Source organism: Piliocolobus tephrosceles, unplaced genomic scaffold, assembly GCF_002776525.5.
Source record: "Piliocolobus tephrosceles isolate RC106 unplaced genomic scaffold, ASM277652v3 unscaffolded_43897, whole genome shotgun sequence".
Lineage (NCBI taxonomy): Eukaryota > Metazoa > Chordata > Mammalia > Primates > Cercopithecidae > Piliocolobus > Piliocolobus tephrosceles.
Window position 1 is genome coordinate 12,174 of NW_022328639.1, and position 17,032 is coordinate 29,205.

General features: G+C 37.2%; 1 protein-coding gene across 1 annotated transcript; it reads right to left on the bottom strand.

Moving 5' to 3' along the window:
* Positions 1-430: 430 nt before the first annotated feature.
* Positions 431-9,464, bottom strand: LOC111531261 (zinc finger protein 782; the record flags this gene model as incomplete). The annotated part of the gene is made up of 2 exons (XM_026453464.2): positions 431-5,137; positions 9,363-9,464. Coding segments are annotated over 2 exons (1,958 nt in total), but the record flags the coding sequence as incomplete, so codon positions are not given.
* Between the last annotated feature and the right edge of the window lie 7,568 nt (positions 9,465-17,032).

The window sequence follows — 17,032 nt, forward strand, 5'->3', positions numbered from 1 at the left end:
GGTACTGTTATCTTTATAAGGAACTACAATATGGATTTGTATTGCTATCACATGAACATGCACTTTCTTGCTGACCACAGCTTTGGACACTCTTTCTGGTATTTATTGGCCAACTATATATCTTCAGTGAAATATCTATTTTAATGTTTTCCTTTTTTTGGTCCATTATAACTGCATTTTCTGTATTATAAACTTTTTTTTTTTTTTTTTTTTTAAGAGACAGAGTCTTGCTCTGTTACCCAGGCTGGAGTACAGTGGCAGGATCACAGCTCACCACAGCCTCAAACTCCTGGGCACAAGCAATCCTCCCACCTCAGCCTCCCAAGGAGTTAGGACTAGGACTACAGGCACATGCCACTATGCTTGGTTAATTTCATTTTTTGTAGAGATAGGGTCTCATGTTGTGCAGGGTGGTCTTGAACTCCTGGCTTCAAGCAATCCTCCTGCCTTGGCCTCCCAAAGTGCTGGGATTACACAGGCAAGCCACCATATCCAGTCAGTTTCTTTTGTTTTGTATCATAAATTTTGTACTTTTAGTGATTTTGTTTGGTTCTGTGATTTTGAGTAAGTTTTAAATTATGGTGTAAAGATCAAGTTGCATTTACAAGTATCATTATTGATACAGTTTGCCTGTGTCTCCACCCAAAACCTCATCTTGAATTGTAATCCCCATAATCCCCACGTGTTATGGGTGGGACCAGCTGGAGGTCACTGGATCATGGGGGGCAGTTTTCCCCATGCTGTTCTTGCGACAGTGACTGACTCTCATGAGATCTGTTGGTTTTACAGCATCTGGCATTTGCCCTGCTGCACTCACTGTGCTGCCCTGTAAAAAACGTGCCTGCTTCTTTGCCTTCTGCCATGATCTTATGTTTTCTGAGGCCTCCCCAGCAATGCAGAACTGAGAGTCAATTAAACCTCTTTCCTTTACAAATTACCCAGTCTTGGGATTTTCTTCTTACTAGTGTGAGAATGGAGTAATACAATTATCTTAGCATCATTTTTTAAAACAATGATCATTTTTCCATCAAATTACCCTGAAACATTTGTCAAAAAACAACTGATGACATTTAGTTACAACTCAGAGAAATAGAGAGCAGGCAAGAGCACTGCTCTCTATCCATGAAACAAGAAAACAGTTGGGAAGGCTTTAACTTTTCTTCAATGCACCAGATGTCTGAGGCCACAGAGCAAAAAAGCTATCTGGAAAACTAGGTGGTTGTAGAGAGAAACAAAGATCCAAGCAGTTGTTTAACTGAGAGAAAGAATGCCAAATGCCATAGAAAGTGACTCCAGTGGGAAAACTAGACAACATGAAGTATCAGGTAGGTAACTGTGACGGAGAGATAAAAACTGTAACAAAATTAAACTGCTAAAAATGAAAAATACAGTACCATAAATAAAGATTGCCTCCCAAGTGTCCATTATTGTACTCAACACTGCTAGGAAAGAATCAGTGATGTTGAAGATATATATATACTTGCTTGTGTATTTGTGTGTGAGAGACACACAAAGAGAGAGAGAAATTTATTGGTTGACACTGGCTTCCTTGAAAAGAGGCAGTTTAGTAACAATGGCCTTTACTACACAGACATGTTAGAAGGCAGCAGGAGAAAGGGAATGTGGTATCAGATATTTTCCATAAAAGGTTATTAATATTCATGTGGCAAAGTGTAGTTGATGTCAAAGTAGTTATAAAGCAAGGGGAACACAATTCTCTTATAGCAATGTTGAGGTCTAAGAAACATATAAAACAAACACCTGGTAAGTACCATGCACATATACATACATAAACAATCAATAACTCACAAAACACTCACATATTTGCAACACTGCTTTTCAGTTTATGCAATTTATTTCTTGTTCTTTTTAAGCTTTTTATTATACTGAATGTCTATTAATCAATGTTACATTTCATTAAAAGTTTTGATATTATATATGAAACAGTTCTGATATTGCAATATCTAGATAAAGGCTATTACTTACCTTTCTTAAACTGATAGATTTTTCCCCTTGTAACAGGCTCTGATATAAAATATGATAATTTGTTGAAAATTTCACACATTCAAAATTAAATTATCAAATATTTAATGAGATTCTGGGTGTGTGCGCGTGCGTGTGTGCGTGTGTGTGAAGAATTTCCTAAATTTGTTAAAATGTCAGATTTCTTAGGATATTACCTGTCCGATGAGGAAGACTTGGGAATAAAAGCAATGGTCATTCAGGATGCTGTCTGAGGTTTGTCCTATGTGACTTTTCTGACATACACTGAGTTCAGATGTCCTGAAAAATCATACTTGTGAGTTTTATTATGTGAGGGTTGTTGAGTTTCTGTCAGTATCAAGTATACCCAACCCTTTAGAAGTTCAGCAGAGAACACATTTATTTCCTCACTGCAGAAAGTCCAACTGTGTACGTGGAGGAGAAAACTCCATGCCACAGGGTCCTTCTCTGACCTTGGTTCCTACCATCTTGTATTTTCTATCATCAGAGCCTGAGTCCCAAGGTTTTCCTCCATTCCATTCTAATGAGGGATAGAAGAAAATATTGAGAATTTTGCTGATGTACTTAAGACCTGTCACGGACCCCCATATTCCACTAGCTAGAGGGTAACAATATGACCCCATTTATATGACAGAGCAGTTGAGAAATTTAGGCCAGGCGTGGCATGAGAGAGAAGTGAAAATGATTACTAGTGAACGTTTCAATAGTTATTATGTGACATATAGGGATTACCTCTGTGTAGGTTAAAATGAGGGTCGACATGGCAGAAGAATTTCCCACGTCCATTAACTTCATTTCTTGTTTAATATACTATGAGGTCTCTCTCTTGAATGTATTTTCTGCGGTACTGACTTTTCATTAAAGTTTATCACACACTTATTATATTCTAGCTTTTGTCATTGTGTGATTGATGATGAAAGAGTTTTGATTGTCGGCACAAAGTTGTCACATTTTTATTACTTTCTCAGAGCTCTTCTGCAGCATGAGTTTTCTGAGAAGTGAGTTCACATGAGTATTTTCTATATTCATTATCTTTATAGGGTTTCTTTGCTGGGTGAGTTCTGTAATATCCATGGAAGTCTGTGCTCTGGCTGAAAGAATGCCCATATAAAATACATTTCAACAATTCATCTTCTATTCTTTGACATTTGGTGGAGGCTGAAATTGTAGAGGAAATTCCAGTGCTATGTTAACCATTCTCTCCTGTGTGTTCATTTATGTATTGTGAGGTTTGATTTCCAGCTCAGAGTTTTTTCATGTTCTTTATATGCATATGTCTAATCCCCTGGGTGGGCTTTCTGATGTTCTCTAAGGCTTGATTTTTGACTGAAAGTTTTTCCACATTTATCACATTTATAGGGTTTCTCCCCTGTGTGAGTTCTCTGATGTACTCTGAGATTGGATTTCTGACTGAAAGCTTCCCCACACTGATTACAATTATATGGTTTCTCCCCAGTATGAGTTCGCTCATGTTTTCTTAGGACCGACTTCTCACTGAAAGCTTTTCCACATTCATCACATTCATAGGGCTTCTCCCCAGTGTGAGTTCTCTGATGCCCTCTGAGATTTGATTTCTGCCTGAAAGTTTTTCCACACTCCTCACACTGATAGGGTTTCTCCCCAGTATGAGTTCTGTGATGTACTCTGAGGTTTGATTTCTGACTGAAAGCTTCCCCACAATGATTACATGTATAGGGTTTTTCCCCTGTGTGAATTCTATGATGTCCTCTGAGTTGTGATTTCTGACCGAAAGCTTTTCCACACTGATTACATGTGTAGGGCTTCTCCCCTGTGTGTGTTCTATGATGTTTCCTCAGGCCTGACTTCAGTTTGAAAGCTTTCCCACATTCATCACATTTATATGGTCTTTCCCCTGTGTGAGTTCTTCGATGATTCCTTAGGCCTGACATATGGCTGAAAGATTTCCCACATTCATTACATTCAAAAGGTTTCTCCCCTGTGTGAGTTCTCTGATGCACTATGAGGATTGACTTATAGTTAAAAGATTTCCCACATTCAGGACATTCGAATGGTTTCTCCCCTGTGTGGGTTCTCTGGTGTATTCTTAGGCCTGACTTTGCACTGAAAGCTTTCTCACATCCATCACACTGATACGGTTTCTCTCCTGTGTGAGTTCTCTGATGTTTTCTTAGGCGTGACTTCTCACTGAAGGCTTTCCCGCATTCACGACATTCATAAGGTTTCTCCCCTGTGTGACTTTTCTGAGGCCAAATCAAGCGTGAATTAATAGAGCAGGATTTTCCACATTCATTATACTCACAGGGTTTTTCCCTTATGTGAACCTTCGGATGTACACTGAGAGTTGACTGGTAGCTGAACGTCTCTGTACATGGGTTATAATCAGAGTATTTATCTGTTGCATGAGTTCTCTGATGCACTGGGAGGATTGAACTATGGTTGAAACTTTTTCCATATTCAAAGGGTTTCATCCCTATATGAACTCTATGACATTCTCTAATATGTGACTTTTGGCTGAAAGATTTCCCTCCTGTTGGAGTTTTGTGAGTGATCCTACAGAAACAATTTTCAGTATCATTAAACTCATCGTGACTCTTCTCTGGATGAATGTTCTGAGGAATAATAAAGGTTGATTTATCATATTTGTTTTCCCCAAATTTATTGAAATTGTAAGATTTTCCTTTTGGGTAGGTACTTTCAGATGTAACAAGGGCAGCCTTTTTAAGAAAAGCTTTTCTACTTCCATTATATTCAAAATCTTGCCCCAAAGTATGAATTGTCTGATATTGAATAACGTCCTCCTTATGACTGAGGGTTTTCACACTTTTACTATAAGCAAAAGATTTCTCTTGAGTGTTAGTTCTGCCATCCTTAATACTGATGAGACATTTGTCACATACATTATGCTCATGAGCCTTTTCTTTTGAATACTGACAGTGTGGGGCCATCGGGATGAGACCCTGGTAAGCAGACCCCACAGTGCCACATTTACAAGGCATCATTCTTGCAGGAAAAATGTTTATGTCCCGATTATGTGGTTTTCCTGAAATTTCTTGCTCTGTAGTCAATAATTTATTGGTGAATAAAACTTGCCAGAAATGTTTGCCTTGAGTTTCTGGGCTCTTCTCTGAGATTTCATCAGGTTGGGAGTCTTCTAAAAATGATAAAATTAAACAAACTTTATGATATTTAACACATTTCTTATGGAATGGGACATATATGTATATATATGCCTTATTATGTATTTGATTCCTGAGTTTCTGGCTCAGTTTCTCAACAATAAAGTAATTTCAAGTATATTCCCTATATTCCCTTTTTAGCTTAAATTTTTTTTGTAGTAGAAAAAGAAATGGGAAATGAATATACGTCTGTATTTGGCATCTTAAAATAAAAATTTCAAAACTGAATAGAGAAGAGGATATAAATCAACAAAAAGACTGAAAATGGTGTATATGTAAGAGTATTGGATCCTGGGAACAGGAAAATCAGAGAATGGGATGAATAAAAAAAGATTACCAAAATGAAGTAGATAACAACAAAAATCAATGGATTGATTAGTGGTTTTATCTGAGACAGGGTTTGCCTTAGGGAGTAATGCTAGTCTAGATTCTTATGCAAACACACATTACAATGGTAGAATAATCATTAGCCTACAATAGTCCAGTTGGAGCTCAATTTCCTTTCTACGTATCACAAAATAAATTTATAATGGCACCAATTTCCTTATGTTGAAAGAAATACTACTGTAGACCACATTTTAATTCTGTCTGTATTATCATCAAAGGAACACAAATGTGTAAGTAGAAATGTAAAATTGATGGGAGTTAAAGTCATTTTTCCACCTAGATTGGATTCACTGCTCTGCCCTAGCTCTGGTGACTTGGTTTATTGTATCAGGGTTGTTCAATAGCAAATCTTTTTTTTTTTTTTTTTGAGATGGAGTCTCACTGTCACCCAGGTTGGAGTATAGTGGTGAGATCTTGGCTCAATGCAACTTCTGCCTCCTGGGTTCAAGTGATTCTCCTGTCTCAGCCTCCTGAGTAGCTGGGATTACAGGCATGTGCCACCATGCCTGGCTAATTTTTGTATTTTTAGTAGATATAAGGTTTTGCCATGTTGGCCAGGCTGCTCTCAAACTCTTGATCTCAGGTGATCCACCTGTCTCGGCCTCCCTAAGTGCTAGGATTACAGGCATGAGCCACTGCACCTGGTCAATAGCGAATCTTTTTAGATCATCAAATCTTTTGTCTTTTCAGTTTGCTCACTCTTTTCCCTAAAACCAGCCTTGCCTTTGTCCCATCCTTAATTCTGTTTTCAATCTACTGTTTAACATTACTAGTTTTTATTGACTGTGAGAACCTTAAGGATCATACATTTTAACCTGGACTTAAAAACTTTACACGTATCCTTTATATTTATTTATCATAAATTTCTTGTGTATATGTGACTGCTATTGCCTTACTGCTACCCACATTCCATGCAAAAATGTCAGCCCCAGGCTTTAAATACACTGCCTTAGTGCCCTAAGAGATACTCAGGAAAAGAAGGGTTTACACTAACTGCAGGCCCATTACATGTTCTAGCTGTCACTGCAATAGCCCACAGTCTTTTCTGCTCTAGTCTTGACAGGATATCACCAGTAAATAGTATATTGTCAGCAACAGTCTTCTATTCTTTCTCTGAGTCACTCTGCTTTTTAGCCTTAGACCTATGTAGATTCTAGATGCCCTTCAGGCAACGCAAAGCATTTCCCAAATTACATACACACAAAAGGCTTCTTGTGTCTTCCCACAAATGTAAGGAACATTTATTTACAATCTGAAAGTAGTTACTGTCTATATTATTCATTTTAACAAGGGATATATGGATAGTACTCATATATCTGACACTCATTATTTTTTAAGAAAGTTACCATCATTCAAATTAGGGAGTATTTTAAAACTTACTTCTCGTGCACAGTTAAATGGCATTTTCTCTTGCTTAGTTGTACGTAAAATAATAGTTCACTTTTTAATCAATAGCATTATTTTATGCAGCTTTGTTCTCCTTTACAAAATATAACCTTCATTCTGATATGCTTTTACCTCTCTGTAATATAAATGAAGACAGTGACTCTTAAAAAGCAGTGTGCCTCAAAATTACCTCCTCTTTCCTACACAAGTGCTCAGACCCAATGCTAACCTACACCTGATTATTCAAAAGTCTCAGAAATTTGACTTGGGTGTTTGCATTTAGGGATAATGTTTTTTGAATGAATCAATAAGAAATACCTCTCCCAAGTGGCTTTGAAGTTAATACACAATATTATTAAAAATACTTACATGTTATATTGCATGGACTCAATATATAGAAGAGTAAAGCAGAGACCATTGTTTTTAGTGGATTATAATCCAGGTAGGAATGGAGCTCATTCAATAACTATGTGCTCTCTGGCACAGTGTTTCATTTTTTTTAAACACATCTATCAAGTAGATTAGGAGTTTACAAAAAGAAGAGATAAGGCATACACTAAAGGATTTCAAACTATACCACAGAAGTAGGAATTTAAATCAAAACTTTAAGTGAGTAATAGTGCTTTCCCCCTTTTTCTAATTGAGATTATCTATTTTATTCAGTCATTTTTATTACAAGAGCCACTTTTGGCTTTAAAATTTACACTGATATGGTCTTATTTTTATTACATCTTTTGCTTTGCTTAGTTTTCTTTGAAAACGTTCTCACTTTAAAAAACAAGTATATGAGACTAATATAAGACTAAAAGTTTTTTCTAAGCACTGCTTTATCTATATCCCAAAGGTTCTAATATGCATGTTTTTTACCTTTGAAATTTTCTGGATATTGGACAATTTTGATTTTCATTTACTCTTTGATTAAATATGTTTTTAAAGATATATAGTCCTTATTGATTTTAAGACAGACAGACTTTAATTCTTCTCACATTGTTTGCAATTTATAGTTTTACTGGACAATACTATCCTTACTTTGTGGAATTTATTGATGTTTGCACAAACTACTTTTATATTTTGTCAGTGTCCCATGGTCATTTTAAAATGGGTTCATTCTTTGTTAACAGAGTAGAGTTTTGAAAGACACATCAGATTCATTTTTATAAAATATGTTATTTATAACTTCTAGAGCAGGAGTCAGTAAACTTTTTCTGAAAAGGCCAGAGGGTAAATGTTCTCCGCTGGGCTCATCACGTGGTCTCTGTTGCAGCTACTCATTTCTACCTCGCAGCATTAGCATGTAAATGAACAGCTATGGCTGTGTTCTAGAAAAATCTTTCCTGACCGAAATAGGGAGCAGGTAGAATTTTCCCTGTGTCCCCATTTGCTGAGCACTAGTCTAGGATCTCAGTTGTGATCCTCTGGTTCCGGTATGAAATCAAAAAGGTAAATTAAAGGCTACGCTACCTATATGTTTCCGTATTTCCTCAGAACACTTGCGGTTTTTTGTTTTATGAAACCCGCTAATATAGTGCACAAATATTCAAAACTCTTAAATATATTTTAAAGTTGTCTACTTTTAACATATCCTTTTAAACTACTTTAGCATTATCAAAATGCCCTTTCTTTTCTCTATTTTTTGACCTGAATTTAACTTTAGTGTTAGTTATTGAGTTCACAAAAAGAAGAGATAAAGTATAGGATAAAGTATTCCAAGATTATGCAATAGCAGTAGGAATTTAAAGCAAATAAAACCTGAATTATTGTAGTTTATTGCCTTAGCAATTCATAACTGTATTTTGAACTTCTCCAATTATTTTTTAAATATACCTCTTAAACAAAATCCAATAGAATTTTCTCTTAATAGGTGCATTTAATCCACTTACATTCGTTGATAGGGTAAATATGTTTGTCTTATTCTATGTTATGCCAGGGATTTGCATAGGTTTTGTATAGACAAGAGTTGAAACAGTAGGCCTGAGACTGCTACTCTTAGAAAGACTTTCTTATTAGGTTTGCCTTTGGCTGGCATCTAGAAACAAGATTCCCATAACTGCTGAGGAGCTCACTGTGCCAGCCCTGTACAAACAATATGATAGAGAACACCGGTTTTCCACCTCAAAGTCTGGATTTTTGGCACATGCTAGACAGAGGGTGTCTACATTGTTAGCCCGCAATAAAAATCCTGGGCACCAATTCTGGGTACACAACATTTACATGGGTTTTCGCAATTCCTTGCTTAGGGAACTGTGCTTGGGGAACTGTATGAACTCTCAGAAGCTTACGGTTTGTTTCCTATGAACTTTGCCCCATGTACCTTTTATGTTTGCTGATTTTTCTTTGTATCTTTTCACTGTATACAATTTAACCATTATTATGACTATATGCTGGGTTGTGTGAGTCCTTCAAGGCTCATTGAATTCAGTAACTCACCTGGGGAGTTCCTGCTTAGAAATCCTTTCTCCTCCTCTAATAACCACGGATCTTCTCCTTGCTCCAATGTGAAGATCAGTTCTGGTTTTGTAAAGCAGTATCCTATAAATGGGAAATAATTTAGCATTTGCATTAGTTGCATAGGTTCTACTGTTTCTGAATGTGAAAAAGGTACAGTTTCAGAAGGCGCATATTCAGGGTGCTCACTGGACCTTCTTTGAGGAAGTAACCCAAAAAAACCATTTTCTTTATTTTCTTACTCTTTTTTTAGAGACAGGGTCCCTTTGTCACTCAGGCTGAAGTGCAGTGGTGCGACCATGGCTCACTGAAGCCTCAAACTCCTGGGTTCAAGTAATCCTCCTGCCTCAGCCTCCTGAGTAGCTGGGACTACAGGTGTGCACCACCATATCTGGCTAATTTTTTAAAGTTTTTTTTGTAAAGACAGAGTCTTACTATGTTACCTAGGCTAGTCTCGAACTCCTGGCCTCAAGCAATTGTCTCACCCTGGCCTCCCAAAGTATAGCGGTGTGAGCCACCATACCTGGCCAGAAAACATTCTCTTATTCTTATAAATGGTCAATCTCCTTGAACCCCTAAATTGCACACCTAAATAACACAAAATTCTAAAATGGCCAATGTCTTGGGTGTCAAGGAAGAGATTTCATGAGGACTTCCATATCTGGCTGTAACAGGGTAAAAGGAACTGACTTACTGCTCCATAACAGACAACTAAAAAACCAAACAAAATATAAAAAATGGTAATTAGGTTTTAGCCAAGAGGCAGTGCAGACAGGGATCCTTGAAAGCAGAGAAACAATGAAGTGAGCCCTATGATTATCAAAGGCTACTTGTGAGAGAGTGGCCAACCCGGAGCAGAAAAAGAGAACACCAAAACAGAGGCCGGCAGACTCGGTAAGCTGACGTGACAAAATGGGATGTTTAAGGAATCCCTGGCAACTAGAACTTGTGGGAGTAAATGCCAGTGAAGAGAGAGCTGATATAAAACGCTGGAGATCTGCAGAAGGGTGTCCTGAGTACTGACTTGTATAAGCATATAAGAAGATCACTCAAGGTTAGGAAAAGACCAGTGAAAAAGAATAGGCTGAAAAATCACTGCAGCGTACACAAAGGTAGGAATGGTCATTCATACCTAGTAATTTTTTATTGGGTGCTAGATATTGTGAATTTTACATTGTGAGTTGCTAGATTTTGTTGTTGATAGACAACGATCATCACCAACCAGGGTAGAAAAACCTCCTAATTAATGACCAACAGGGTAGAATAACCAGAAGGGTACTGCTTTAGAAGAGGGACCAAATTAATTCTAGACTAAAGTGAGCTCTGAATCCAACACAACAAAGCTTAAAGTGTCTCTTGACATGATCGAACTAATTCCAAGTAACTTAACTACATCCCAGAAAAGGCTCAGAAATACGTAAAAGAATACAACAAAATCTAGCAACTGACAATGTAAAATTCACAATATCTAGCACCCAATAAAAAACTACTAGGTATACAAGACTCTTATCAAGGAGAAAAATCAATCAGTAACAACCAAATAAGAAATGGCCCATACGGCCAGGCACAGTGACACCTGTAATCCCCGGTATTTGGGAGGGTGGGGCAGGAGGATTGCCTGAAGCTGGGAGTTCAAGACCAGACTGGGCAACACATAGAGAGACTGGAAAATAATAAACAGAGTTATCTGTGATCTGTGGTTAAATAAATTTGTAGTCTAACATATATGTAATCAGCATTCCAGAAGAAAAACGGGAGAGAAAATTTTGAAGCAACAGTGGCCAAAATTTGCCAATTTTAATGACCTACATAAGCCTGCAGATCCAAGAAGCTAAATAAATGCCAAGAGGAAACATAAAATCATACCCATATACATTATAATCAAATTGCTAAAACCTGCTGAAAAAAAGTAAATTTTATGCAGACAGAAAAAGACATAATATGTGCAGAAGAACAAAGAAAATTAAAGCTGAATTCTTGTTAGAAATTTTACAGTCTGGAAGACAATGAAGTGACACTTTTAAAGTATTGAAAGAAAAAAAATCAACCTAAAATTCTATACTTAGCAAAGATGTTTCAGACAAAAAAAAAAAAAAAAAAAAAACGGAAACAATTTATCAGCAACTGATGTGTGTTACAAGAAATGTTAAATGTTCCCAACAGAAGAAAAATGGTACTATGAAAATTTTTGGTTTATATAAGAAAATTTATAGAGATAAAGAGCACCATAAACTGGAAAAAAGAGGATGAAAATATACTTTTCTCATTCTTGGAATTCTTTTCTTTAAATAGAATATTATCTTTCAAGTTATCTTTTTAGACAATATTATTTATTATGGGTTTCATAATATATAAACAGCATACATAAAGAGAAATTCTGCATAATGATAAAGGGAATAATTAATCAAGAGGATATAGCAATCACAAATGTTTTTCCATCTTATAACACTACTTCAAAGTACATAAAGCAAATCCTGATGAAACTGGAAGAATAACCAAATCCACAATTGTAGCTGGACAGTAAAACTCCTTTCTCAATAATTTACAGAAGTAGATTACAAATAAATAAGGAGGAGTACAGAAGACCTGAAGAATGTTATCAACCAACATGACCTCCATTTATAGAACACCGATCCAAAAGGAAAACACGTATTTTCAAATACATATGAAACATTTAACCAGGAGAAATCATATCATGGGCCCTGAAATGAGTTTAAATAAACTTTAAAAGGATTTTTAAAAATCTTGCTCTCCAAATAGGAATTAAGTGAGAAAAGAATAATAGTAAAAAAAATTTTCAAAGAGTCAAAAATTTAAAATAAAAAAGCAATGTTCTATTAGAATATGGAGTAGAGGTATTTCCTCCTGTCTTTTCTGGTATAGCTAAACACTATGGATATTATATATTTAAAAACATAAGATGCTGAAAGGTGGAGAGAAGACAGCAGATTGTTCAGGGACCTCAGGACTTAAGGAATGACAACGATATATTCCCAATTAGAAGCTGGAGAAGCTGGCAACAAGCAACATGAATGTGGAGACAGAAAAAACAAAACAAAACAAAACATAAAGCCCAAAACTTGTACTCTCAAACCAGAGGTTCAGAAAAGAGGCAGCCTAGCAAGACAGAAAACTTTTAGACAACTACTGTTCTTATTTCAGCCAAACACAAAATAAAAAATACATTCTCCACCTCTACTGCTGCCGTGAAAGGCCACGTGGGGAACTCAAATGTCTGTGCTCACCAGGCTGGAAGAAGGCTCCCTTACCGCTCCACCAGGGACATGTCAGAGAGGGTTGACTGGGGGCTGAGACATGTCTCCAAGCCAGGCAGTGACAAGGTCCCCTGCCCCCCAGTGTCAGTCGAAGTCCCATGGGGAGCAGTAAGGAGGCACTCCGGATCCTCCCATGCAGGGCATTATCAGTGAAGGCAAAATGGGGATCCTGAACTGCCACTACCATTCAGCGGTAATGACAACCCCTCCTCCTCCAGGTGCGGACAGAGGCTGAGCAGGAAAGCTGGACTTTCAGCCCACCTTTCAATAATAAGGCAGCACCCCCCACCTCCCCTGCCACAGTGGTGTCAGAGAATGCCTGCTACATGAGAAGATTTAATTAAATAAGACACAGATCTTATAATTTCCAAATAGGTTCAATCTTTTTTTTTTTTTTTTTTTGAGACAGTCTCGCTCTGTCGCCAGGCTGGAGTGCTAGATGGGGTTTCATCATGTTGGTCAGGCTGGTCTCGAACTCCTGACCTCAGGCGATCCGCCCACCTCAGCCTCCCAAAGTGCTGGGATTACAGGCGTGAGCCACCGCGCCCGGCCAAATAGGTTCAATCTAAAATCACTTGTCATACTAAGATCTAAGACAACTTCAACTGTATTAAGCAAAGACAATCAACAGATGCCAACACTGAGATGGCACAGAAGTTAAAAATATCTGATAAAGTCTTTAAATAAGCCATCATATAAATGTTTAAACAAACAGAAACATGAAGCAAAAACAGAAAGTCTCAGCAAAGAAAGAGAAGATATATGAAGTAGATATTTTAGAGTTAAAAAATAAATGCTCAGTGGATGGGTTCAACAGCAGAATAAAGAAGACAGAGGAAAGAATCCATGAATTTTAATAGAGAAGAGTAGAAATTACCCAATCCAAACAACAGACAGCAAACAGGCTAAAGCCACAGGGACCTGTAAGACTATAACGTAATATCTAACAATTGTGTCATAGAAGCTTCAGGAGGGGAGAAGAGGGAGGGGCTGAAAAGCATTAGAAGAAATGATAGCTTACCAACTTAGTGACTACCATGAGTTAAGGGATTGTAAAAGGAGTTGAGCTGACTTTATATAAAGGGGTAGGAAAAAGCTCTTTGTGGTGACTGAATAGTTCTGCTGACTTGACTGTAGTGGTGGTTATACCAATCTATACATGTGATAAATAACACAGAACTATACACCTGTTGTGCCAGTGTCAACTTCCTGATACTGACATTGTACTACAGTTGCATAAGATGTAATCTCTTGGAATGTTGAAGCATTTAGGATTTTAAAACTGCTGTCTTAGGCCAGGCGCGGTGGCTCATGCCTGTAATCCCAGCACTTTGGGAGGCCAAGACGGGTGGATCATGAGGTCAGGAGATTGAGACCATCCTGGCTAACACAGTGAAACCCCATCTCGACTAAAAATACAAAAACAAAAAAAAGAAAAAGAAAAGAAAAAAGAAAAGAAAATTAGCCAGGTGTGGTGGCGAGTACCTGTAATCCCAGCTACTTGGGAGGCTGAGTTAGGAGAATGGCGTGAACCCAGCAGGCAGAGTTTGCAGTGAGCTGAGATCGCGCCACTGCACTCCAGCCTGGGCGACAGAACAAGACTCTGTCTCAAAAAAAAAAAAAAAGAAAAAAAATTGCTGTCTTCTTGGCAGACTGACATGTAACATCACTCTGTATCAACAATTTTCTGTGCTCTGAAGTCTGCTTTATTTGATATGAACGTAGCCAATCCTGCTTTTTTATGGTTAATGTTCCATGGTACACCTTCTTCTATTCTTTTACTTTCAATCTACCTATTATTTTTGAAGTGAATTTCGTGTAGATGGCATATATTTAGGTGAATTTTAAAAACCAATTCTTTCAGTCTTTTAATTAGTGTATTTAGACCATTTAATGTAATTATTGAAGTGTTAGGGCTTTAATCTGCCATTTTATTTGTTTTCTGTTTCTTCCCTTGAATTTTTATTCATTTTTCCCTGATCTCCTCTCCTGAACATTTGTTTTTGAATTCAATTTTTTACTTACCTATGTTTCTATGTTTTTGAGTATACAACTGAAGTTTTTTTTTAGTGGTTACTCTATATGTTAAATTATACACATATTACTTATCACAGTCCACTGTGACTAGTTCAGGTGAATTATATTTTGCTAGTTCAAGTGAAGTGTAAAGATGTATCGGCTTCCTGTTTATAACATGATAATCTTAAATATTTTCTCTGTATACACTGAGAACCACATCAGAGAATGTTACATTTTTCCCTTCAACCATCAAACGAAATTAGAAAACCCAAGAGGGAAGGCAAGTGTATTGTATCTCCCAGCATTTTTACTCTTTCCATTGTTCTTTCTTCCTTCCTGATGCTTGAAAGTTTCATTTTATGATTTCTTTTCTGTTCCAAGAACTTCCTTCCTTCCATTCTTTCGGGGTAGGTATGGTGGCAATAAGCTCTTAGTTTCCCTTCATCTGAGAATGTCTCAATTTTCCCTTCATTTCCGAGAGATACTTACACTGGATATAGAGTTGTGTTAACAATTCTTTTCTTTCAGCACTTGAAAAATGTGTTCTCTGTGGTTTCTAATAAGAAATCCACTGGCATTCCAATTCTTTTTCCCCAGAAGCAATATATTGTTTCCCTTTTGTTGCTTGTCAGATTTTTTCTTTATCTTTAGTTGTCAGAAGTTTCATAATTATGCTTCTTAGCATGAATTCCTTTGGGTTTATCCTGTATAGAATTTACTCAGCTTGTTGAATCTCTAGGTTTATGACCTTTGCCACACTTGGGAAAATTTTAGCCATTATTTCTTTGAATTTTTTTTAGCCTTTTCTTATGGGATTCAAATTACACAAACATTAGAGATTTTCTTTCAGTTTCTGGGGCTCTGTTCATTTTTATTCAGTCTAGTTTTTTCTTTGTAAAGAGTGACTCATTTCTATTGTTCTGTCATAAAGTTCAGCAATTCTTTTCTCTGTCTACTCTGCTGCTGCACATGTAATTACTTTTTAAAAAAGTTTTACTTTAGAATAACTTAGATTTACAGAAAAGTTAAAAGGATGGAAAGAATTCTTGTATACCTGGCTCCAAATTTCCTTCACCGTTACCATCTGAAATTACCACAGCAGTTTTCTCACATAATATCAGAAATTCCGATGGCAGTTTTTTCATAACATAACATTATGAAATAAAGTCTACACTTTATTCAGAGCTCCTTCTTACCTAATGTCTTTTTCTTGTTCTACAGCTTCATCCAATATTCCACATTACATTTAGTCACCCTGTTTCCTTAGGCTCTTGTAAACTAAGTGTTTTAAGGTATTTTGGATCACCTTGACAGTTTAAAGGACACTGGAGAATTTTCTTCAGTTTTGGTTTATCTGATGTTTTCCTCATAACTGAAGTGGGGTTATGTATTCCTGGGAGAAAGATCACAGAGGCAAAGTGTCTACCATTCTCATCACATCTTATCAAGGGAATATGCCGTCAACAGACTTATCACTGATAACTTTGATCACCCAGTGGAGGTAACAGATGCCAGGGTTTTCCATTACAGTTATTCCTTTTCTCCAGTATGCATATTATACTTTTTAGAAGACTGTCACCAGGCACAGCTCACTACAGCAGTGGAGAATTACGCTCCACTTCCTTGAAGAGGAGTAACTACACAAATTATTAGGAATTCTTCTATTTGAGAGATTTTCTATTCTCTCTTATTTATTCAATTATTTGTATCAATATGGACTCACAAGTTTTTCATACTTTGGGTTATAAACCAATACTCTGTTGTTTATTTTATTGCTCAAACTGTTGCAATTTTGGCTACTTGGAGATCTTTCAGTTGGCTCCCCTGTTCTTTGACGTATCCCCTGCTATGGTTTGGGTATGGTTTGTCCCCATCAAAACACGTTAAAGTTTGATCCTTAATGCAGTGTTGGCAGGTGGGGCTTAGTGGGAGGTGTTTTGGTCATGGGGCTGGATACCTCATGATAAGATTAATGCCCTCTGACATGGTTTGGCTGTGTCCCCACCCAAATCTCATCTTGAATTGTAGTTCCCATAATCCCCATGTGTCGTGGGAGGGACCAGGAAGAGACAATTGGGTCATAGGGACGGTTCCCCCATCATATTCTCGTGATAGGGAGGTAGTTCTCACACGAGCTGATGGTTTTATAATGGGCTTTCCCTTCACTGGGCACTCATTCTCTCTCCTGCTGCCCTGTGAAGAGGTGCCTTCCACCATAATTGCAAGTTTCCTGAGGCCTCCCCAACCATGTGGAACTGTGAGTCAATTAAACCTCTTCCCTTTATAATTACCTAATTTCAGGTGTTTCTTTACAGCAGCATGAGAACGGACTAATACACCATCCCATGGGGAAAATTA